The 24877-nt window shown below is 38.8% G+C and overlaps 1 protein-coding gene across 1 annotated transcript in view; it reads right to left on the bottom strand.

The window, feature by feature from the left end:
* gfra4a (GDNF family receptor alpha 4a) overlaps window positions 1–24877 on the bottom strand; it is a 239729-nt gene that overhangs the window by 25554 nt on the left and 189298 nt on the right. Inside the window, exons 3-4 of the mRNA XM_035673634.1 lie at window positions 2140–2421; window positions 405–485 (exon numbers count right to left, since the gene is read on the bottom strand). Of these exons, the coding sequence (XP_035529527.1) occupies window positions 405–485; window positions 2140–2421 (363 nt within the window). The remainder of the gene's footprint in view (window positions 1–404; window positions 486–2139; window positions 2422–24877) is intronic.

Genomic DNA, 24877 nt, shown 5'->3' with positions numbered 1-24877 from the left:
CTTTCTGTCCCCCCCCCACCCCCCCGTTTTGTTGCTTCCAGCTGCATTAAAGTAAATAGGTAATTAATCTGTGCCTCAGGGGCTAACAGCAGCACATACCAGCCCTGCGGCTTGCCCACAGGCTCAGAGGTAAGACAGAAGCAAAGTGTGGGTTGTTACTCATCAAACACTTTGCAAACCCACCTGCATATTCACCTGCCTACTCCGTCAAAATGATGCAGAATAACATCTAGATTTTATCTTGCTTTGACACATAACTTGTGAACTTGGTTGGGAGTCAATTAGTTTGTTGTTTTGTGAAAAATAGATGCTTTTGATTATTTGAATAGCTTTTTTTTCCTCTGCTCTGTAACTGAAGGCAGAAGCAGAGAAAGACTTGTAGCAGTGGCAGCTCGCCCAGTCACCTGCAGCGATGGAGGCCAGACGCACGTAGTCAGAGCCTCTCTCCTCTGGTTCATATGGGTAGCTCTCCACCAGGCTGAGCCCTGCCAACACAGAGGAGAGAGGTTAGTTACCGTTGTCATGACAACAAACACTCACTATATATCATAAACGTTACGTACAAAGTCTCTGTGCACTGCATACTTTGTAAAGTGGCTGACCCCCATGCTTTATTGTATCAGTTAGTTTGTGGTAATTTTAATAAACAAAACTTTAAATGTGCACCATGTGAGCACAACATACAGTAAACTGAAGGACCTGAAACTAGAACAAACACAGACACAAAAGTATTAATGCAGGACCACTGTTACTTTATATTAAACTTAACTTGCGCTAATTACAGAATAAATTAATCCAGTTAACAAAGTAATTAACATTAATTGAAAAAAAAGTTCAACTCAACTCAAGTTGCTACAGTTACAAAAAACAGATACAGAACTCAGATACAAAAGCAGGTCATATGAGGTTGAAATCAAATTAACAGTCTTATTAGTTCTACAACATTTCTAGCAATCAGCACTTTAATATGTGGGTTCTCAAAGCAGCATGACGTGACTAAAGGAGCTGTAAAGAGGCCAGATAACTGCAGCGTGCTTGAGTTAATAAAAACAGCTTGTTTAAATAACAAAGTTAAAATAAGGTCAATGTTCTTGAGAATTGTGTCAAAATACACCAAACACAGCCTCTAAACATCATTTAAAGATGTGTTGGTCAAAAGATGTCTAGGCATCTTATTTTTTAATTGATAGTGACAGCTGAAGATAGACAGGAAAGGGGAGAGAGAGCGGGGATGAGGTCCACAGGTTAGATTTGAACATCTCTAGCTCTGCCAGGTGAGCTATCCAGGCGTCCCAGTGAAAAATATTTTAGGATGAGGTTGTTGACTAATTCTGTTAAACAGCCTACAAGGTAAAGCTCCTACAAGGAACTTTCATTTTGAATTGATTCTGGCGGCCCCTCTGGACAAAAGTGGTAGTGTGTCCACCGCCTCGTTTATTTGAATCCAACAGAATACCACACGGGGGCAGCCATTAAGAATAACTATATAGCCAATCTTCTCGCTGATGGACTTGTGTGCTTATGTAGGTCATGTAGAGACATCAGTATTAAATTGTGACTGTTTCATAACCAGTTATTAACTTATATTATGCAGTCTACCCTGTGTATGTGTCTTGTTCCTCATGAATGATTGTTGCACACTCCCTCCAGCCTGGAAATAATGATGGTTGATGTATGAAATTCAGGCAACTGAGCTTTACTGTTTGTTACATTAATAAATGATCTCCATGCCATGTCTTTCACATTTGCAACCACTGTTGCACTCGTTTAATTTGTTTTGAAAATACAAATATTTGCTTAATGCGTACATTTGAATGTAAATATTCCACAAATTATGGGATTCAGTGAAGAAAACGACAATGGTAGTGCAAAGCATTTGAAATAAGCACAAAACTGATCAAATACAATGAGTGTGGGTGGAACAAAAGGAATCGGAGGCTCAGTTTTAACTATTTTTGACACTATAATTACTCTTTTCATTTCAGCCTGGAATTTACTGTTGAGCCGTCTGGAGGCGGAGGCCTAATTCATGTGTAATGGGCGGCACACACTTGATAATCCCAATAATTTATTGTACCTCCTCCCACCCACCTCTCTGGAACAGAACCATCAGATTCTGTGTGTTAATGCCAGTCTTACCATGCAGCACAGACTGATGCAGACTCCAGTAGATACTCAGGCAGTTCTTCTCCTTCTTCATGCCTCGTTTACATTGGCAGCCGTGCAGAGGAGTGGACAACAGCGCCGTCATAGCGTTCTCACACTGGTTTCGTGCCCCGGGCCCCAGCTTCACACTGCCGTCCCCCGCCACACACTGCCTGAGGGTGCGCAGTCGCGGGCTGCAGGTGTCGTCGCTGGAGCAAGTGTCCCCGGCACGCAGACAGTCCCTCCCGCCCGCAGAGAGAGCCATACGTGGGACTCCTGCAAGACAAGGCAGACAGAGGACAGGTTAGTGTCATGTTGTGGTCCCCCATGATGAGCTCAGAGTTGGAGATTGGTCTCTGGATTTGGCTTTCTGTACACTTGCTCAGTTAAGTTTTCAGAGGCCATTTTGGAGGTATAAATAACAGCAGTATTGATCTTATAAATTGGACACCAAACAAACCACCAGAACAGTTTTTCAGGCTGCAAGGGAAAGAACAGGCCAAACACAGAGGAAACTAATAAAAACATACAAATATTTCATTTATTTACCCATGATTAGCCACATTCGATATAAGACTTGGAGAAACAGCTACCCTGATAAGCATATCTTGATTGTAAGGGGCACTAAATCATTCAGTAGACCTGCAATTCCTCTGAAAAAAATATAATGTGAAGCAACATATATTTTGTTAAAATACTATTAGTAAAAAAATATTTTCTAGTATGGTTCACATTGCAATGCATCCTTTTTTAGACCTTTCTTTGTAAATGCCCACAAGATGACAGAGCCACAGAAGACGTTACTCAACCCCCCCATTAACTTCTGTGTGAAAAATCGTAGGATTGCTCTATGCTTTAAGCAAATCAAAATATACTGGTGAATGAATGTGAGATTTTATGATCTACTGAATCATTGCTAAAATAGTGTAAATTGAATTGAACTGAATAATTGGATTACACTTCTACAGCCCCTGTCAGTAGTGATCAAACTTGGTCAACGATGAATCTCACTCCTGTATTCCAGCATTATAAATTTATATTCATAAACCCGAGGGGGTGCTATATTATTCATGAATTCATACAGTTGCCACATAGAATACTTCTGACACCACAGACTGGATTTTGATGAAACTTGGGGGGATGATGCATCTCGCCAATACATCTTGACATGTTCAAAATTACACTGATGGGTTTCATCTCCACTCAAAACAAAATGTCATATTTGTTACAGATTGGCCCAGAAAGGGCTGCAACATTTGTGGGGGGACATTATGTTTACTGTTGTCTTGTTTCATGTGGCACTAATGACATGCAAGCTTTATTCCCCTAAGGAGACTAAATGCTTTTTTTCCCAAGCTGTCTAAGAGCTCTTTGATTCGTTAAAAATGGTGTAGTGTTTTCCATCCATGTGTCTAGAGGCCCTTTGAGGCTGTACTTTTGAGCTAAATGCTAACATCAGCATGCTAACATGCTCCTAATGCTAACACGCTGATGTTTAGCAGGTATGTTTACCATGTTCACAATATTATGTTTGTCTGTTACCAAGCTAACTTTCGCTAATTAGCACAAAACAGAAAGTGTCATTAGTTTTACAGATATTTCATAAACCAACGTCTTGGACAAACACAAATTTCTGCCTTGATGAAAAGTCAGAGGATCATTAAAGGCTTTACAATTCATCTTGGTTGTCTGTTCCAAATTCCATAGCAATCTGTCCAATGGATGGTAAGACATTGCACTCAAAACCACCTATGTCAAGCTGCTGGTGGCGCTACAGGACAGGTCAGGGATTCACAAACGTCATTAGGATTCATTGTCTGGGCACCAAAGATACATGGATCAAATTTCATGACAATCTATCCAAAAGTTGTTTGAAGTATGGATCAAAGTGGTAGACCGATCGACTGACCAACAAAGCCATCCCTAGAGCTGCCAGCTTGGCTAAAAAACTCAGACTTTATGGTGGATCAGCCTGGTACACACTCACCCTGTGCAGCCAAACTTTTTTCAAACACACATAACTTCTACTCCAGTAGAAATCCCAAAGTTTCCAAATACCAAATATGTCAGCCTGAATTTTGGTGAAAGGTGTATAAAATAATGCACATCTAGAAAGACGTCTAGAATATTTCTATTTGAGTGAATAGTGCAGCGGTAAAAATATAGACTCTTGGGTCTATTTCACCCATTGTGAACATCAAATGGCTTTGATAAAGAGCCGGAGTAAGCTGAGACAGAATATATATGAAATGCTGTCAGACAAGGTGAAATACTGGGGAAAAAGGGGGGAAAGTGTATGTTAATGGTTTGATTAAATAACCATTATAACAGTGCAGTTGTATTGAGGGTACCACCATTCACTGCTCTCTTTAGAAAGAATTTAAAACAATCTAAAATTATACTGATAAGTTTTAAACAAGTGAGAAGAATTAGTTATCACTGCTGGACAGATTCCAAGAAATTATGTCCAAAATCATTTCTGTGTCACTGACGACTTGATGAGACTTTTTGTGCAGCGAGTTGGTTCGGTAATTAAATCTTAATCAAATTTAATTTGATCACAGCTCAATCAAGTGATGGGGAGCGAAAGCAGTATCCCAATATAGGCAGAAGCATGCTCATTTTCCACCGGCAGACTGACAAGACTGTCAGAATTCTACATTTTCACTTGGATCAATCTGCAACTCAGAGTAACTCTCTGTGGGTTATGTGACTCTAGAGAGGATCAGATAAAAAAGAAAAGAGTACAATGTATCTGTCTACATTGTTAGCTGAAGTCTGCTGTGCTTGTGGAAAAATAGGGTTAACTGCCATGTGCCCAGCAGGAGACTTCTCAACCTTTCCGAGGACTCAGCTAATCTAGCTGTAGGCTGTCAATAAAAGTCTAGACAGACAGTGAGGCAAAAAGCTTGTTGCCATGGGTTTGGGATGTTTGTGGATCCTATTGAGAGAAAGCATCTGCCACTCAAGTGAAGAGCTCATCTTTGCTGAGGTCTTGACAGGCGGCACTTACTGTGCCAACAAACCCCCTGCACAAAAAAAAAATCCCCCTCAAAAAGTCATTTATTCCACTATGCGATTTATTTTATGTAAAGCAAAGGGAGGGGGAAAAAACTGTAGGGTGAGATAATGTCATTCGTTTTCGATGCAAATCAGCTCCACTCTCAAGTTTTCTTGGATCAAGTGATGGTACCTTGAAAAAAGCGGAGGAATCAGCCTTATGTCAAGATACTTCATTCGCTTTGAGAAAACTCTTAAAATGCAGATTTGCATTGGAAATACGGGATATTATGTCACCCCTGTGGTAGGTTCCTGCACTCAGTTTAAGAGAAAACAATATTTAAACATATTTGGAGTGATTTATTTTGCTTCCTCTTATGCAAGTGTGTGGAACTGTAGGTGGGCAGCAGATATGTGGGTGGTGTGTGTGGGTGTTCTGATATAGGAGGTGGAGCACAGAAAAACCTTAAAGCAAGGTTTGGCTTCCCTAGGCTTCAAGGCAAAAGAAGAAAAACCCCTGGTGAGCAGCAACAGTGCAAATCTTATTAAATTGCAACTAATCTAGTGTGGAGAGAGGTTTGATATTTGTCTGAGAAATTAAGCAGCACTCCAGATTGCAAGAGATAGCTGTTTGCCTGGAAACAGAGCCGCAGCACACCGGCAGTTCAAAGAGAGCCAGTCAAAACCAATTAAGAGAAATCAGTTGCCTTGTCATTCAAATTCGTTCCATCCTATATGCCTCCCTGTTTATCCCACTGAGGTAAATAATCTGTTTTAGCTCTCCCTCTCATCGCTTTTTTGTTTGTTTTCCTCTTTCTCTCCAATTTCTTCTGTGCTCGCATCATCCTTTCCCCTTATCTCCCCCCTTCCTTTTTGTTTTTTTCTCCCATCCCTCATTCATACACAAACACACCAGCTACGGTTCAAGGAGCTGATTCTGAAATTTACAAAATATTTTCATGGAAATGGGATACCCCAAAACAAATGTTAATTCATGTGATCTCTGGCTTCATTCTCGAAGCTAGAAACAAAAGACATCCAAGGGAAATTTGCGCCTTTTTTTTTTTTTTGATAGACAAAGCGTGGGACTGTCCAAATTAGCATTAACTGAAAAATTGTTGACAGTGTTGTGGGACATGAATTGAAAGCAAATGTAATCCTGCAAGCATATAAACATGTTTATTTACAGCTGCAACTACTAGACAACAATGGGTGAGATTAACAAGAATACCTTACAACCAACACAAAATAACCACCTTTCTTATCACCCTCTCCCTGTCGGCACTCCACTCTCAAAGAACTCGAGCTACCCTCATCTCATCCGGTGGCTCATCACCTCTTTCCGCCTCCCACCTAAACCCCAGGCTCCTCTACAGCCACCGGGCATCAGTCACTGCCATCAGCCGCTACCTATCAGCCAGCGAGAGAAAGCTTCCTTTAAAATCTATAAGAGCTGCACCGCAGAAAGTGCTGCATTCTTGTTACGTCACACGAGGGAAGCTCAATAAGATTTAATTCTCGATAACTGATGCTCATCACTGTGAAGAGTTTATAAAATGAATGATGATGATAAAACTGGGACGAGAACAGAGATAGTGATGACAATGATAAAATGAATTGTATGTTCGCTTGACTCAGCGTTTTTTGTGAGTCAATATCCCAGAAAACAGCAACAGTAACAACTTTACTGCTCAATCATCATTGAAGTTGCATTCCACTATAGAAAGAATCAGAGTGCAGGATTTATTATAATTCCATTTTGGATTATAAACCCCTTCTGTTCTTAATTCTTGTAACTTTCTGCTTATCATTTGTAAATGTATTTGTACACTGACTGTCTTAGGGCCTCCAAGGATTTTTCTATTTGAGTTTTTGTATAATTTTGTTCTACGTTTTTGAGGTTTTTCAGTTGTATTTCCTTGTCTCCTTAGAAAGCCTGGGCTGAACTGGCAACTTCAGCTTTGTGCAGAGCTGAAACAATTTCACTCAGTGGCCGTTCTATTAGATACGCCTGTACCACTTGTTTGTGGTTTGCAGTGGTGATGAACTGACTGCATCGTACTGAGAAGTGTTTCTCATGTTTTGCCCACCGCACTTACAAACATGAGGGGTATCATGCAGTTCAGTACAACACCAATACATTTGTATTTTGTAAAACTAATAAATCGACAGTTGAATTAAAACCTCTCAGAAAGTTGTATCAAAAAGTGTCTATTATAAGCTTTGTAATGGTTGAATGTGTGGCAGAGCTGTTGTGCTGGATTGCATTCAGCTGTACCTAAAGTGGCAGGAAGTGTAACCGACCAACAACAATCTTGATAATTGATTCATCTTTCAGATAACTGATCATCCAAATGGAAAACATTAGCTGATTCCACTTCCTCAAATGTGAAAATGCTTTTCTCCATTTCGCATTATTGTAAATTAGATATCTTTGGATTTTGGACTTTTGTTTCATAAAACAAGCACTTTGAACACATCATCTTGGGCTCTTGGAGGTTGTGATTGGCATTTTTCACTATTTACATACATTGAATGGAATACATGTCTATATTTAATGTATATATGTGTATACATCTTGAGTGATACGTTTCAGCTAAAATCTTTGGTTAGGGTTAGGGAAAGAACCTGGTTTTGGTAAAAGATCATTCTAAATTTAATCAAGACCATAACCTTTCCCTAAACTTGATCAATTGCTTTGATTTGCCTCCATAGATAACATTAATCATGCTTCAGTTGCTAAAAGAAAACATTAATACATTAATTCTAATACTGTTTGGGAAAACAGATGAAATATTATTTCAGTCAGTGTTTTTCAGATACATTCAATATCAACATTTTTAACTTCAAGCAGACATTTTCAATCAATCTTAATTGATACTGAAAAAAATAATTTGCTCCAGTCCTAGTTGTGGGCCTGTAAACTCGATTGAGACATTGAAATGCATAAGTCAGTGGAACAACTTACTTTACAAAGATTTTGAGGAGACTATTACCAAGAGGACCAAAGAGAATGCAACATTCAGCAAAATCCATTCAGTTAAGACTTAAAGTCAGTGTTTATGTAGGAACTTGTAGTTGTAGTTCCAAGTTGCAACTCCAAGTTTGCAACATTGACTGAACTAACTAAGATCTGAGTTCATGTGTGATGAATGAAGTTTGTTTTCTCAATTCGAGCTGATGCACTGTGCGCGCTGTTCTCCGTAACTTATTTTTAAATCAATGATTTCTTGACTAGATGGTTGAGTGCCTTGCTATAGACAGTATGATAAATCCTATTAGAGATAACAGGCTCTTGGATTGTTTGGCAAATCTTTGACAGTACTACCAAGGGACCACGCTTCTGTTACTGTACAGTGTAGTTCCTTATTAGCTAACTGTGCCTCCCTGAACACTTTTTAACCGAGATGACTCACTGTATCTGCTGGGGTTTCTCCTGCCATGTTGTCTCTTTTTTTCACAGCTACTAATAATGCCCTTTCTCCTCCCCAGCAGTGTTGCCAAAACAAAAAGGCAATATTCTTCCCATAAATGTACACAAACACACACATCGATGGGGAAGAACAAATATGCTCGTGTAAATCCACTTATGCAAACAGTCGCACACAAGTGAAAAAACTATTTAGACACTTTTCCATAAATTTTGTTTGCAGCAAGACTTATTTGGAAAATAATTGGTCCTCAAAATATGCTGTGATAGGGTCCTTTTGCTCTGTAGCATTGATTCAGCAAAAGATGATGAAATTTAGAGGGGAACCAGGAGACTAGTCTGGCTGTGATGCAGAATACTAATTTCCTTCCGAAATTCCTCAGTGACTAATCCATCCCGAAGAAAGTCAATATCATTCCACAGCTGTTCCAGAATAACCACACAACTGCAATTTGAGCATTTTTCTTTGTCTTCTTAGAATTGAAAGTATGTGTGGGAATGTATGTGAGACCCGAGAGCTTGATGAAAAACTATTTTTACAATTTCAAAAACTCATTTTGCCAGTGAGAAAATAATTTTACTCTTTTGAAGCAGAGATCATACTTTTTGCCGGCACATTTATGTTGTGCAAGATAATAATAAATTGATTTTAGACTGAATGAAACGATGGAGGAATGAAATGATTATTACGCTGAAGTTAGATTACTAGATCATTTGAAAAGAAATAAAAGACAAAGGCTCAAGACTTCAATCAGTAGCTCTAAAAATTGGATGGATGGATTTTATGATAATGAAGACTTTTTATGTGAATGTAAATTAGAGGTACTGCATGAGATTATAATAATATTTAATAAAGGTAGAATAGCATTTGCCTTTTGCTGGACATTTCACATCTTTTCAGAAGTATTTTGAGGTAGAAAACAACCAAATACATGTACTTCAATATAAATGTGAGATATAGTACTGGTACTTGAGCTTTAAAGTACAACAATCTAGAGTAAATATATAGTAATATATTACTTTATATTACTATACATTTGAACATTTACAGTTCTTGTTGATGAAAGGACTGTGTGATACAGTCAAAAGCTCCAGAAGCAATGAGTAAGTGGATTGTCTTGTATTTTCTTTCTTTTTTTGGTTATTTTCATTCCTCAACTGATCTGAGAGCATAGAAATCCATAAAATAGTATCAGTAAACTATAAGTATACTAAACTAGTAAGGAAAAAGGACCAGGACTCTTTTTGTATTGGAATATACAGTATCTCCATATAATGCTACTGCTATTTTTTTATGTAAATATAGGTATATACCTTTTCTACTACTTTCCCTCCTTATGCATTTATTTAAAATGTAGTGAGGGCCAAAAACACAACTTAACTCTCTTTGGTTGAGGTTGTGGTGACCAAACAGCTTCTGAAAATAAAAAAGTTGAGTAGTATCTGGCCTGCAACTGGATTTGATAAGCTACTAAACTAGAAGAAGGAAGAGAAGAAAAACGCTCAGTGGTTAAGTTATTTTACTGCCACCTGTCACAGATTTTAGAGCCACTCTAACTTGAGAGTAATTCTAAAAAGAGGTGAAAGGTTAAAGTGAAGGTGAGGAGAACTGAGAGTCTGTGGTAATGAATCAAGCAGGTCCTTGGGGGCCAGCAAAGAACTTCCCTTTCTCTTTTTCTACACAGTCATTCAAAGTGCTAAGATGTATGGCTGCCCGGTGAGGGTCAGTTCTTTCTATCCTAAGGCAACTGAAAGCTTGCTCCGAACTGGTTGGTCAACCACTGGAGAGAAGCCTTCTTTGAAAGACTTCTGAGTCTGGTGAACAACATTATCCTGGATCCTCAATCATTTGCCATGATGACCAGCTTATACTATCAAGGAAGCGATTTAGACTCTTTGTTCCCAATTCCTTAGGGATTTTAAATTAGCATTGGCTTTTGTTAGTTAGGTCCAAATACAAGCACACATGTAAACACAAAGTACCTTCAAACACATACACAGGATGACAAGGTGACAGAAGCTGCAATTTTAGTACAAAGATGAAACAGCCTTTGAGTCTGAAAGAATATAATGCTCGATACTGTAAGGAGGGAGGATATTTGATGTATTTCTGTGTGATGTTTTTGTGAGATAGATTTTCTGGTGCTGGTCACCAAATGAATTACCATAAAATGGACAATAACTAGACTTAGAGCCTCTGTGAGGCTGTACCTAGGCACAACAATGCTTTGTGTTGAATGCTAACATGCTCATAATGACAAACAAAGCCATGTTTACCATCCACTTTAGCATTTTAGCATGCTAAAATTTGTTGATTGGCACTAAACATAAAGTACAGATGAGGTAAGTATTGGACAAATTATATGATCAGTTATTACAATTGATGAATGAATATCAGTACCAAATTTCATCGCAATTCATCCAAATTTGAAAAATGTCAATGTCGGGTGGTGCGAGGGGAAAAGTCAGGGTGGGATCACCAAAGGCATTCAAATCAACTGTCTGAATGTCTCTACAGTTTTTGTAACAATAAATATTGAGATATTTTACTGGATAATTTGATCCTTTATCCTGTTGGTGGTGCTGGATGAAAAGTTAGGAGAGCGCCAAAGTCACTAGGATTCACCTTCAGGGCACTATGGACATCTTTACCAAATTTAAAGGCCAAACATTGGTGAGACATTTCATTAAAAAAACAAAACTGTCAACCTCATGGTACTGCTAGAGGAAAAGTCAGGGATCATTAAGTCAGTAGGATTTTTACTCTGGGTACCACGAATCCTCTACAAAATTTAGACCATTATGAGAAACCAAAGAAGTTAATGTAGGGGTTAGTCGCTTTTTAAAAGGTGTAGTAAATTAGAACTACATGAAACCTTTTCAACAATAAGTGGAATAATAATAATATAATTGAAAAACTGAATAATTGACTAAATTACATTTATTTGCTGGTATCCAGTATTTTAAATAACTAAAGAAAGAAACAGTACTGTATTATATGACTTAATCGAGGCTCATTCACATGAGCGAGATCCACTTGGCTCTGAACAAGTCGTCTATCCTAAAGCATGGTCACAGAGCCCATTAGAGGGCATAGCTGACAGCATACTGAACCACGTCCACCCTGCCAGCTGCACCCATGCTGTACCATGCCAAGAGGGGAGAGGAGGCTGTTGTACAAGATGACAATGATCCTGACCACAGAACAACTGGTTGTCAACAAGACATCTTATTATGCGGTGCTCTCATTATGTTATCCCATCTTTAGATGTTTTAATGCCCTGCTCAAGTGCACAAAGCAGAACAGGTGTTTACATCTCTTATTTGTCAATGTTGAGATGGACTGGGACAAAAATGGGGCTTAATAACTGTTGTAGACCACAATGTTGTTAGAAAGATACACTTGAAATGTCACCAGCTTGTGAGTAAAACCCTCTGTTGAAAGCAGAGAGACTGGAGAGAGGATGTTTTCTTGAATTAGTTTTTTTTTTGTGCCAGTAAATCCAGGGACTTGATAAAAGAGTCCAATGTCAGTCTAGATGTAATTGTTGCCAATTTTCTCAGTTAGAGAACAATCTGGGGAAACAAGGCTATTTGTTTCATCTATTGTCTGGGTGCTGTCATTGTGACCTTTAAAATCCTTACTCTTGTTTGAGCACAGTGGATTTGACACTTGCAGTCTTTACTGTTGATTGCTTGTAATGTCTGGGATGTTGGATCTGAACCTTATTCCCACTGAAATCCTGTGGATAAGAGTGCCAGCTCAAATGTAAAAATACAGAAAACAACGGGGACTGAAGTAAATAGACATTTAATACAATTATAAAATAAAATTATTATTTATTTTTTTTACACTTTTACAGTCTAAAAATGTACAAAAACACCAATGCAACCATCCATCTGTCCAGTTTGCGGGATCCCAAAGCATTCTTGGATATAATCCCACCAGTTGGTCCTGAGTCTGCCCAGGGGACCATCCCTGTAGGTAATGCCCAGAGGACATCATTTCCTAGTACCCAAATCACCTCAACTGGCTTCTCTCATTGTGATAGAGCAGCGGGTCAATACTGAGCTCCTCCTGAATTTGCTGAACTCCTCACATACATATACGCCAGCCACCTTGCAGACACATTTCATCTCGATATTATGTAGCTGTGATCCCACTTTTATGGCTTCAAAGCTTGTAAACGGGGTGAGTATCAAAACTGAGATTGACCAGTTAATTGAGAGCTTTGCTTTCCAACTGATCGCCGTCTACAACAGCTGGTGCAAAGCCAACATCAGTTCAGTCGGTACTGGTCACAATAGGTCTTGTTCTCTGAATATTCTCTGTCACTGACTGCTTTAAAAAAAAAAAATAATAGCAGCAATACCAACATTTATTCAGTCTTTGACATATAAACACAAGGATAATCTACTGTAACTTTGGATAAACCACATGTAGACCACTTTTAGTAGACCACCCTTTACACTTTGCTGCATACAGTCTGCATATTAATTTGCTATAATTGTCAAGTAGTTTTGTCTTTGATCTCACATGTATGACCTCGTTGTTTAGCTGGCTATGTAGCTTTATATTGCTACACAGCCTAGCTGTCCGAAGTTTCTTTAGAAAGTCTAATAATTGTGATGGATAAACAAAAAAAAGAGGGACTGATGTGGTGGAGGATGAAGGACCAGCAAGTAATACTTATAACGTTTATCAACAAGCAGCAGGTAATGTTACAGGGGAAGCTAGTGGCAGCATTCATTCTTTCATTGCTATTAAATAAGCTATATTATCATCACGGAATTTGATAGAATTTTTACAACCCTGTGGTTCCTGGGAGTACTACCGTTTGAATCCAGTCTTTGGCCCTTTGCTGCATGTCATCACCTCCCTCTCCCCTTTTCCATTCACTCTTCAGGGGTACTATTTTGAGACCAAAAAGCCCCAAAATATAAAAAGTATATAACCTGTCTGTCAAAATGATGGATGATGAGAAAGTCTAACGCAACCTCTGGTTGGTACCCATAACCACTGCTCAACCCAGTCTCAATATCAGTACACAATGTAGATTGTAGTGGATAAAATCATCTGCAAATATGCCATCAAATTGGGCGCTCTCCAGCCTCACTCATGCCTTTTTGTGTTGTTGATGAATATCTTATGAGAGGTAGCAAGGCCTACTTGTAGTGTCATGCTAATTTCCTTCTTAAATGCAAAAACAGCAATGGGAACAAATGGCTCGCTTCAACATCCTTGACTCATACATTAATTCCCACAAGATACCTTGGTGAACATGCTGATAAACCTTTTCAGATCGACAAAACACAAAACAGTGGAATAGCACAAATAAATTGGCAGACTAAAAGAAATCTACTGTCTAGTGTTCCATACCCAGCACAAAATCTCATTCCTACTAAATCCGTGTTTCAGTATTCATCTGCAATTTCCAATGCAATTTCCAGGATCGTGGCACAGATTTCCCAAAAAAGACAAAGTAGCGTGGGCACAAAACTTCCAATCCCCTTTTTGTGAAAATGGCTGCTTTCACACTTTTGTGCCAATCCATGGGTATAGCAAGCAAAATCCATGTGACAATGAAGAGCCACTACTCTGCCACTGAGCAGCTTTGTACCTATAAAGATATGACCGCTAACCCCTAAAGTCTTCCATTTCTGACCCTTTATCACAGATTGTGTCAAACGCAAGAGTCCTTCAACAATTCAATCCACTTTTCAGGTCCCGTCCATGTGGAAAAAGCCTGGTTTCCCTGCCTCTTGAGTCACACAAAAGATTTGAAAAAAACAACCACTCTGGCATCCCCTTTAAGTCAACCTAGCCCTTCCGAACTGTGAGCACAGTTGCCTGTGCAAACCAGGCTTGGAAAACATCCTTCTGCAGCTTGACAGCTTCCATCACTGCTGCTGTTCACCACTAAGTATTTGGGTTTCCACTATGACAAGCTCCAAATGCCTTCTGGCCTCAGCAGCACTAATGGCAGTGGTTTGAATCTATTTGTACACCATCTTTTGTACAACAGATTTGGTTTACCAACAGTCTGATTCTAAATCAGAATTCATGAGCAGAGGTATACATGCCTTGGTGTTTCCCCGTTTTAACAGCTGTTAATACTGACATTTAGCACATTTTACATGCATATATATATGTTGTTTTCTGGCAGAGAGTTTTGCCATATTACTCTAATGATATTTTTATTTTGTTGCATTATTCTTTCCTCACTATCCTCTGAAGACAAAGCGCTATAAAACCTGATTGGAGCACAGTTGGAGGCAGAAATTTGGGGATTTAAGCTCGTTATTTTTCACTGTCTTTCTAAATACAAATGCCAAAATAGCTACACTCTGCCTTCTGAGTCATCTCCTATCTCCTCTTCTTCCCCTTATGAGAACCTATTGGAGCATGAATACATGCACCAACATGAAGAGAGCTGCAGTTTTTCCACTTGCAATTCAAACTATGTGGATTCTGTATATCACTATTTCACGCACACACACAGACACAGGTACATTGTCTCGTTTCTCACATACAACCACACCGTCTTGTTCTCAAATGTTTTTTTTTTATCTCTGCTGCATGCACAAAAAGTCTGAAAATTAACACCAAGATACACAAATACACCTCACTTCCTTTCACATGCCACAAACAGGCTCTCTGGTGAAGCCTCAACTCTTCACTTCATCTCCCCAGGGTACTGTTTCATGTGGTGTGTGTGTGTGTGTGTGTGTGTGTATGTGTGAGAGAGAGAGAAAAAGCAGTGTGTACACGTATGTGTGATTGTGAGTTTCTACCTGTCTGTGTTTACTAGTGTTGGCTGAGAATTACATTCTTTAACTGTAAAAGTGTGGGTCTTCCTGTCAGCATCCTCCTCATATTTGTCTATTTACAGCACTTGTGAGCAAGCACACTCTGACACAAATATTTGTGTACACACATTTTTCTGAGGGTGGAAATAATCTTATTGTTTGAGTTAATCCCAAGTAGGCAGAACTACAGAAACAAAGCTTCTCTGAACAACTAGAAAAACTTGAGTGACAAAGAGGGAACTTCTTCAAAATTCTGTTTTCATTCATCACAGCCAAAAGATTTTTTTATCTCGTTAGGTCACCACGTTAGCTAGCAAAGCTTCCTTAGACAGCTCCAGGCTAATATAATTGTACTGACATGATTGTTCACCTGAACTAAGTAGCTAACCTAACTAATTTCATATTATTGCTTTGGCAGAAAATTTGCCACTATACCTCCATCCTTGTTGTACCTGAACACTTCCAATATATATATGTAAGGGGAATAAACTAGTAGAGAAACAGAACAAGCGCAGACACTGTCATACAGGGCATTAAGGGCCACTGAATGGTTTAATAAGTATGAAAATGAAATGAATCATGCTCTATGGCCTTCACCAGATCTCAACCCGACTGAAAATCTCTGAGAGAATTCAAAGGGACGTGTTAAGCCCAGTCCAGACCAAAGATTCCTGATAAGAGGAGTTGTAACTTGCAGCTGTTTGCAATGTGCCAGTCTGCAACATTTTGAAAAGCCTGCCAGTTTAATTCATTTAGATGAGACAGTGTATTGTCTCCATAGAAAAGACTCTCTGTACTTCAGTTCCAACCACTGGCTTTTCACGCTTTCTTGTAACTGGATATCATTTGTAGTGTCTTAAAATATAAATGAACATAGCGGCAGTGAGTTACTAGCCACAGTTGTATTTCTGGTATTGATGAAACATTTCAGATTTGTTTAGCAGTTCAAACTGGTCTGGTGTTGTGCTCATTTGCTATCTGTTGTTTCTTGTTTATGAAACAATGTACCAATTAAGATTCAAGATTCAAGATTCAAGAATCTTTATTTATCCCGAGGAATTACCTCGTGACAGTGCAATAACAAAGGTGGGAAAGTATACAGGGTTAGAGTAAAAATAAGCTAACATAAAATAAAATAAAATAAAGGTTAATAAAATAAATCAAAAAATTATAAATGCAACAAATGCAAGCACTTACAGGTAACATAAGTAGAAAAAAAAAGTAGCTAAATGTGACAAAATGCAACAAAAATTGCGTAACATAGGTATATACAATATACAAAAATACGCATCGTGCATTTAGCAGCATAAATTGAGATATTTGTTTGATCGGTGTGAAAAGTTATGTGCTCCTAGCAATCAATATTGCAGTTTCCTGGTCTACTGAAAACAACAAAATAAAACAAAATGAGATATCCCATTCCCAACAAGAAATCAGCTAACATGAAAACAATGTCAGGCTGAATGAATTAAGTAAAAAAAAAAAACTGAGTCTGAATATCAGACTAAATTCTGTTCTATTTCCCAGTGAAATGATGCACCTTTGTTTAACATTAATGTGTGAGTAGTTGTGTTAACAAGATTGTCCTTTTGGTTTGAAGGTGGAATTATATCATCGCAGTATTTCTTGCTCTATTTTCAAATGTCAGAGGCACAGCTTGGGGCCCTACTAGAAATGCTACTCCCACACCTCAGGAGGCAGCGTAGTAAATATCATGACCCAATAAACCCTGAGCAACACTTTCCAGTGTGCTTAAGGTGTATGAATACAAAATGAAAATACATCTAATGTGTAACACCAGTGATGTGGGCTAAAGACTTACTCTATATACATCTGTGCTGCGTTACAGACTATCAGTTGCTACTCTGTGGCGTCATCTGCAGGCTCTGTCCATGGTGCTGAATGTGGAGCTAAAAGAAACTCTCCATAGAAATTGTTTGTACTGTGTTAGATTGGACAAATGAACAGTGTTGGCAAGCAACAGGAAAAATGTAAGGTATTTACTTCATCAATAGCTAGATCAGCCACTTGTCTGCACACAGCACTCAAAAAATCAGCTTCACGACCTGAATCAGGGGCTAACATTAGCAAGCCAACAATGTAAATGTCCCATGCCATCTTTGGAGTTTCCATATGCCTACTTTTTTGGTATAAACTAGCTGCACTCCCAGTAAGTCAGCAAACAAGCCAACCCCCCAAATGTCAAAGTAATGGAGTGTGGCTAGCATTAGTAATGGTTGTATTAATTAATTTTCAATTGTAATCCCTGACACTATTAAAAATAAGATTACTGTAATGTATTAATTTCTAATTTTTCTGATTTATTGCTAAGATCTGTCTTTTTTTTTGTTTGGCTGATAATGTTTGTTTTTTAATGTGTCTCATATGAGATTCCAGTTTGAACAGATCACAGTCCTAAAGTGACGTAAAAGTTACATGTATTTGGATATGACTGTTCACACTGAGGTCACACTTGTATCTGTTTTGGACCACGTGGCCGAAATCAGAACTGAAAAGATCAGATTCTGTGTGATTAGTGCTGTATACACACAGCATTGATCGATTCCTTGTTGTTGGATGTTTGTTTTTACTCAGAACAGAACCTCACCAAACCAATGCAATGTTCCATTAAACACTCCAAAATACATTTCTTTAAATTTAATGAGATTCTTGCCCTTTGTTAAGGTCCTTTACAACTCAAATCTGCCATGTGTATTCAAATGAGTGAGGACACATGGATGTATCTGTCACCAGAGTCTGTCCATGTAACTGCCGGTGTTTAGCTTTCTGTCTGTTTAGCCAATTGTGCCTCTGCCTCTGCTTGAACATGTGCCTGGGTCAGATGAAGTGACTGGACGAGGACACGCTGATTGCAAGTCTGGGATGTGAACGCATCACTGACCCCCAATTATAACTTTTACAAAGAGCTCTCCAAATGTATGTTTTAACCTGAAGGGCACAGGTCAGCAGACAATTAGATTAAGGGTGAAAAAAAACTTTTAAATGAGAGTAGAAAAACTAACTTTGAAACAGACAAATGGAAGTCTTTGTTCAGTGAGATGGTTTCAAGCCTTCATGACAGCGGCGTCATTAACGAGTTATGTTATCGTTTTTGTTCGCAGCTGTAGATGCCCTCACTGGCCAGAAATCTACTCTGCATTAATTACCGATTGTGGATGCATGCTAATTAACGGCGTCGTTCCAAAAGATAAAAATAGACGGGGCTTTGATGTTAGCACTCAGTGGTCACATACTCCTTGGGAGATGACCTGTGATGAGCAAGGAGATGAGTTGATGTTTCGTTATGTAAGGCAGCAGATTAGAAGACGCACCACTGGTTTTTGGCGTCCCCTTATCTGAGTTGGGAGAGCATTACGCTCCATATGAAATCAGGATGAAATGATAATATGTATTGACAGATTCTCTCCTGTCTCTTTCTACCCCTCTCTCTAGCTACCTTATGCTCTGTCACACTTTCACAGCAATATTATTCTGCATGGGCAAATTATCGTTTCGAATCTATTGGCTACATCAAATGGAATAAGTTTGAGCTTTGGCTGGGTTTGATGTCGCTGTGCAAGAGTGACTTTGAAATTGAATTTTGGCCATTTTCTACTATATTCTTTTGCCACTGATGGTGCTGTTTATGTCAGTATTCTCCTGCTAATACAGCCATGTGAGCAGAGGGCATCACAGTATTAATATGGTCCTTGTCACTTCAGGGAGAGCTTTCTCAGTTTAGCTCTCTGGTCATGAATTTGGAGCCAGAGGCATCTTTTTAATGAGGAACAGGGACACTGTGACAGGCTGACCTGATACAAGCCAGGACCGAGTCAGTGCTCAGTCCTAGTGTTCTGTATGTACACACTCAATGACACATAGACACTGAAACCCCACGAACACGAATAATACACGAGCCCTGCAGAGATAGATCAAGTCAGACATAAATGACTAGCTAGGCTCCCTTTGTGTCAGAAGCAATTTGAAGGGCCTACTGTAGACTGTCAACACAAAGAGAACCTTCTCAATGTTCACTCATATGAACATGCCGAGAGCCTCCATCTGCACCAGTGTTTCACCCGCAAAACGTTTGTTGCCGGGGTGGAAAAGACCTTGAAATGGCATTTTAGACCACTGGACATGGAGAAAGAAGCAAACAGAATTGTATGAAGCAACAAAAAATGTAAAGTTTATGAGACTTAATCCCTGAAAGAAATAGTGCACTTATTTTTTTAAACGTATTCCATTAGTCATTACTTTAAACATCCCCAGCAAGAAATGTTCTCTTCACTTGCCATAACAAAGTCTTCAGTACTGCTGAAATGATTAGATGCAAAATTGATTGGTTGAAATGAATCAAAAAGAATATCTGATAATATCCTTTAAGTCATTAATTAAGCAAAAAAAGACAAAAGTAGCTGGTTCCAGTCTCTCAAATTTGAGAATTAGCCAGTCTACACTTGTCTCAGAGTAATTACTTAAGCGCTCAGTGGGGATGTAGAATCAATCTGTTGGCCTCAGATCAGCTGGACCTTTCATGATTATATCAAATATTTGACAAATCATTTGATTTTTATAGCCAGAACCTGGATAAATCTGAATAAAATCCTGATCAGAATGGAAATGTGAATGGTCATTAAATACGTGATGCAGACTCTTTTCACAGTCGGGCATTATATCGAGATGTCTGGCTTTTTCCAGGCTTTCAGGAACCATCAACCAGTGATCCCAGCCAGCAAGCTTTTGTGGGTGAAGAACAACAACCAACAGTTGCCCACTACTACACACATTACTTTGTTCTTATGCTAACTGATGTAACTAATTAGGAAAGAATCCTTTGCCCATAAAATATCAAACCTACAGGGTTGACAGTTTACTAGAAGTCAGCTGTGTCCAATTAGCAATCCAATTATGACTTCACATGACTCACAAGTTTTTCCCATTATTTTAAAAACAGTGTGGTCTGAAGAATTCAGATTGCAGGTGAGATGGCACCTCAAAACCTGCTGCCATAACAAACCAAATTCTCTAAAGCAGCTGTGAAACAAACGTGACAGTGAAACCTTCAACTGAAAACACTGCTAACGATATACACAGAATGCCGTGACAAAAACTCTCTTATGGAGCTAGTAATGATGAAAGTATGTCAGGCGAGGTGACAGCTCCTCTGGACTGAGTGGTGTACTCTAACTATTCACTAGCAGGAGAGAAACCGGTCCACACTCACTCGACGTGCAACACAGGAGAGGAATTGGAAGTAAATCCTCTCTTGGCGTGGATGTGAGTGTGTAGGCTGTGCAGAGCTGCTGCTGAAACTGAAGCCAGGCAGGGCAGAGCACGCTGTGCCACCTTACTGCCACTGAGTGTGTGTGAGGAGTTTTGTTTCCAAATAAAATACCTACTCTTAGGAGAAAAAGGAAGCAAAAGTTATGCTGAAGTACTTTTAATTAACTGCTGAAAGCAAGCCTTATTTAAGTTGCGCTTGACAACCAGGAAAGTCGATTGTTTTCAGATATAAGCCTATTTATATTCCTCAATATCAACATACTATAACAGCATTCTTATCCGCATTCAGCATTCTTATTCTGTGGTTCTTTGCTTGTTCTGCACTGCACACTACGAAGATTTATACAAATAATAGCCTGTTCATTTGACAATTGTTGCTTTCAAAAAAAGAGTTACATTTTATAAAATTAAAAGAAAAACATATTAAGTAATACTCACTTTAACTGTAGTATTTCTGGAAAGTGTAAACTTTAAATTTGTTGATACTTTTAGACACATTTTCAGTTTTTATTTTGAAATTTAAAAAATAGGTGGAAATTGAATTAAAAAGATACAAAAATAAAGTAGGCCTACAGAATGGGATTTTAAACTGTGCTCACCACAAGCGGACCTCATTAACTGAATATCATGTATATGTGAACAGTGTCTTGTTACAACTGTTGGGTATATGGGGACATACAATTAGGGTAAAAAGGCAATGCTTAAAAAAAAAAAGTGTATTTTTTTGTGAAATTGAAACATTTCTACATAATTCTTTCATAAATATGCTGTATAAGTTGTCATTTGAGTTCATTACAGAAAGAGGGGTTTCTTTATTTAAAGGCATACAAGGCAGGATTTTTATATAGATTCATGCAAAAATAATCCCTCTCTATCATGACTTGTGACCCACTAGAAGTGTCGCGGCGTGTCTGCAGAGACCCTATCCTCTGACTGTATTTTCTTATTTTGCTATTTTCGGGACATTTCTGGGCATCAACCTTTGTGTAGCCATCGGCCAATAACAGCGAGTAGGATGTGTGAGGTTGGGACTCTATTAAAAGTAGCAACCAGGTTACACCACTGTCTCGGTCTCTCTCCTCCGCTCTCTGTCTGTGTCATGGATGTTTAAAGAACTGCTGTGTGTCTGTTTGACCGATGGCAGGGCTGAGACACACACACACACACACACACACACAGAGCAGAGAGAGCACAGCAGACATTCACATAAAATCCGCCAATGTGGCTCTATCCCGAGGGTTGTGTGGAGTTGTGGCTATAGAACGTAACCGCCGTGAGACAATCAGATAATAACTTTTTACTTCTCAAATCACTGCTTTTGTTCTAGTTAATGCTGCTCTGTCTCTTCATTCACTCTCTAGCTCACTCTTCCATTGCTGCTCTTGCTCTCTTGCCTGTTTACAAACAGCAACTTACAAATCCTACCTACTTTAAGAGAACTGAAATGAAAGTTTCTAACTTTGTTATACACATACAGCATGCAAATGCATGCAGCATCTGTGCATAAATCAGTGCAACTGAACTGTAGCCAACCTCTTTCAGCTCAAGTGTGTTTTCAAGCGCAACAGCACCGCTGAAGTTGGCGTTTATAGGATACAGTTTGAGTCATTGATCCACTTGATGCAAAGTGTTGTTTCGTTCAACTCAGAAGCACTTTTAATCAAGTGATTACCACCTGGCTTTTGATTACACATTACAAAGTCTCTTTTTTACATTTATGCTTTTACTTCAAACCCTAGCACAACAACTTGTGTTTTCAAGTTCTGGCTGATTAGACGTCTGTTTGGGTTGAAGTTGGGTGGGTGCGTGGGTGGTGGGTTGTTATGCGAGGCCATTAAACTCTGAACTAACAATTGTGCTCATTATGTCCGGCGGAGCATTCAGGCTAATGTTGCTTACTAAAATAAAGGGGGAGAGGTACCTGGTGGTGGCAGTCTCAAGTTAAGTCCTGAGTCTTGGCTATAAAGTCTCAAGTCAACACCAACAATGGAAGTCTTTGTGTTTTTGTTTGTGTCAACAAGTCATTATGAGCTTTCACCAAAGGCGGATTGATTCCAAGTACATAGGAGGATATCAAGTCCCGAGTGTGTGGTGTTTAACTCACAGTCCTCTTGCAAGTGTAAAGTCATCAGATTTATAACTCCACACCTCTGATAATTGTTAATTGGACAACTGCGGCGTATCCTGTTCTCCTATTCAGACAAGGTTTGACTTACAATAAATGAACCATTGATAAAGATTATAGCTGTCCTAGCAGGTGCAACAAAGCTAACTATTTCCTGATATAGACCAGGAAATTGCCAAATCCGATAACAAATAAACCAGACTAGGAAGTGGACCAAGCATTTAATGTTGACTTTCAATACCTGACTAGACACATTTTGTTCAGTATATGACTTATTGGGGTTTGATATATTGTGCTTGTGTCTGCACAGGAGCTTAGGTGGAGATGATAGGAATCCTCTCATGAAAACATTCTCTATATCCAGCACAGATTGGGAGCATTTGAACAAATGGCAAAAGAGAAAACACCTGTTATTTGTTGTTTGAGGGTTGCTGGAAAAGGCTGTGATGAAACAACCAATTTGGGCTTGATTCAAACAGGAGGACAAGGTATGATTTGAACTCTTTGTGATGCAGATCTGATCCTCTCATGGACAAGTACAGAAGGACAAACCACATGGAATCAGACTTTTTTTAATCTGCAACTCAAATCTGACCCAGAGCTCTTGGTAATGAAAAGCCTCATAGATTTCCTGGTGTTTAAACAGCAAAGATAGCCTTCTGCGAGAAGAGATAAAAGTTTGATTATCTTTTCCATTGTGGATGCAGCCTTAGTTTATGTATGCAGATGCCTCGTGGAACCAACTCATGAGCTTGGAATTATGAGGTCCCATCTGCATGCAGAGTAGTTTTGCCATTATCAAGAGAAAAAAAGTTTTGCATGTGCATGTTTTAATCATAACTGGATAATTCCAACCTGGGCCTCTTGTTGCTAGTATTTTGCCAACAGACACAGAAGGCCACAACTCAACCCAAAAATAAAATATACTTTAGCTTTTCAAATCATTATTTCAATCAGTGAAAGCAAAAGACATTCTCTTTTTAGAGACTTATATTGAGTCTCCAATTTTTACTAAAATGTCAGCTGGAGTCTTATAATATCAAGTGAGAATCATAGATTACGTCAAGCACCGGTTGTGAAATGAAGCAAGAAAATTGAACCCTGGTCACCCTCTCCTGCAATGACTCCTCTGTGCTCATCTCTGTGTCAGCACAGAGATTGAATTAACAAAGTCTGCAGTTTTGGTTCTTGGTGCTGGGACATAAACATTCAAGCTCTTTAGCTGTCCTTCATTCTCTGCATGTATTGGTTTATAAAAATCTGAATTAAAATGAATATCAAATCTGTAAACATGGGTAAACAGACATCAGTCACTTGGAATATTTTCTAAGCTAAAGAAAAGGCCTGAATCCAATGACTATGGGACATGAGATGAAATTATAAGGAGTGCCTTTCTATATGATTTCTAAACAGATTATTGCGAGTTTATTGTCAACATCAAAGATTCTGATATCACTGAAAAAAAAAGTTCTGCTGACTGTAGCAGTGTGTGTGTGATGTGTGTTTTGATTTGACTCTGAGTCATGACTCTGACAGGAAGGAGTGTGGCATCCATGGCAACATTGAGTGGGTAACAGGTTCATATCCAAAAGGCTATTACTACTAAAATTCAAAGCGCATGATCGGTTCTTATCCAAATAATGTATCAGTATTCAGTTATATCCCTAATACATACATAAAAACATAGTGAGAAGGTTTCTTGGAGCTGCTATACCCGCTGCACTGAGGCCCAAGTGAGCTGCTGTGTTGTTGTTGTTGTTGTGTTTCAAGGAAAATAAGACTTCACTATATTGGACTGTTCACTGTGACAAATGTTCTCCATTTATTGCAGGAAATGTATGAAGAACAGTGGTTCTTCACAAGAGTTTATCTTTGAAGGTGGCAAAACATTTTCTGTGATAATAGAGGCACACTTTCGGAAAGAAAGGAGACAAAAGGCTTGCCGCCTGCACATAATGCTTTTTTTTCTACTAAGGCTATTAGAACCTTTGCACTTTTAACTCCAAAGGAAAATAACTGATTTAATGCACTTAATTTAGAAGAGTTAGTAGGAAAGGCTGATAAAATGTTCCCAAAAGACT

This window comes from Morone saxatilis, unplaced genomic scaffold (assembly GCF_004916995.1).
Source record: "Morone saxatilis isolate NCDOM2014 unplaced genomic scaffold, NCSU_SB_2.0 Contig3, whole genome shotgun sequence".
NCBI classification, from domain to species: Eukaryota; Metazoa; Chordata; class Actinopteri; family Moronidae; genus Morone; species Morone saxatilis.
This window is presented reverse-complemented; position numbering and strand designations above follow the sequence as displayed.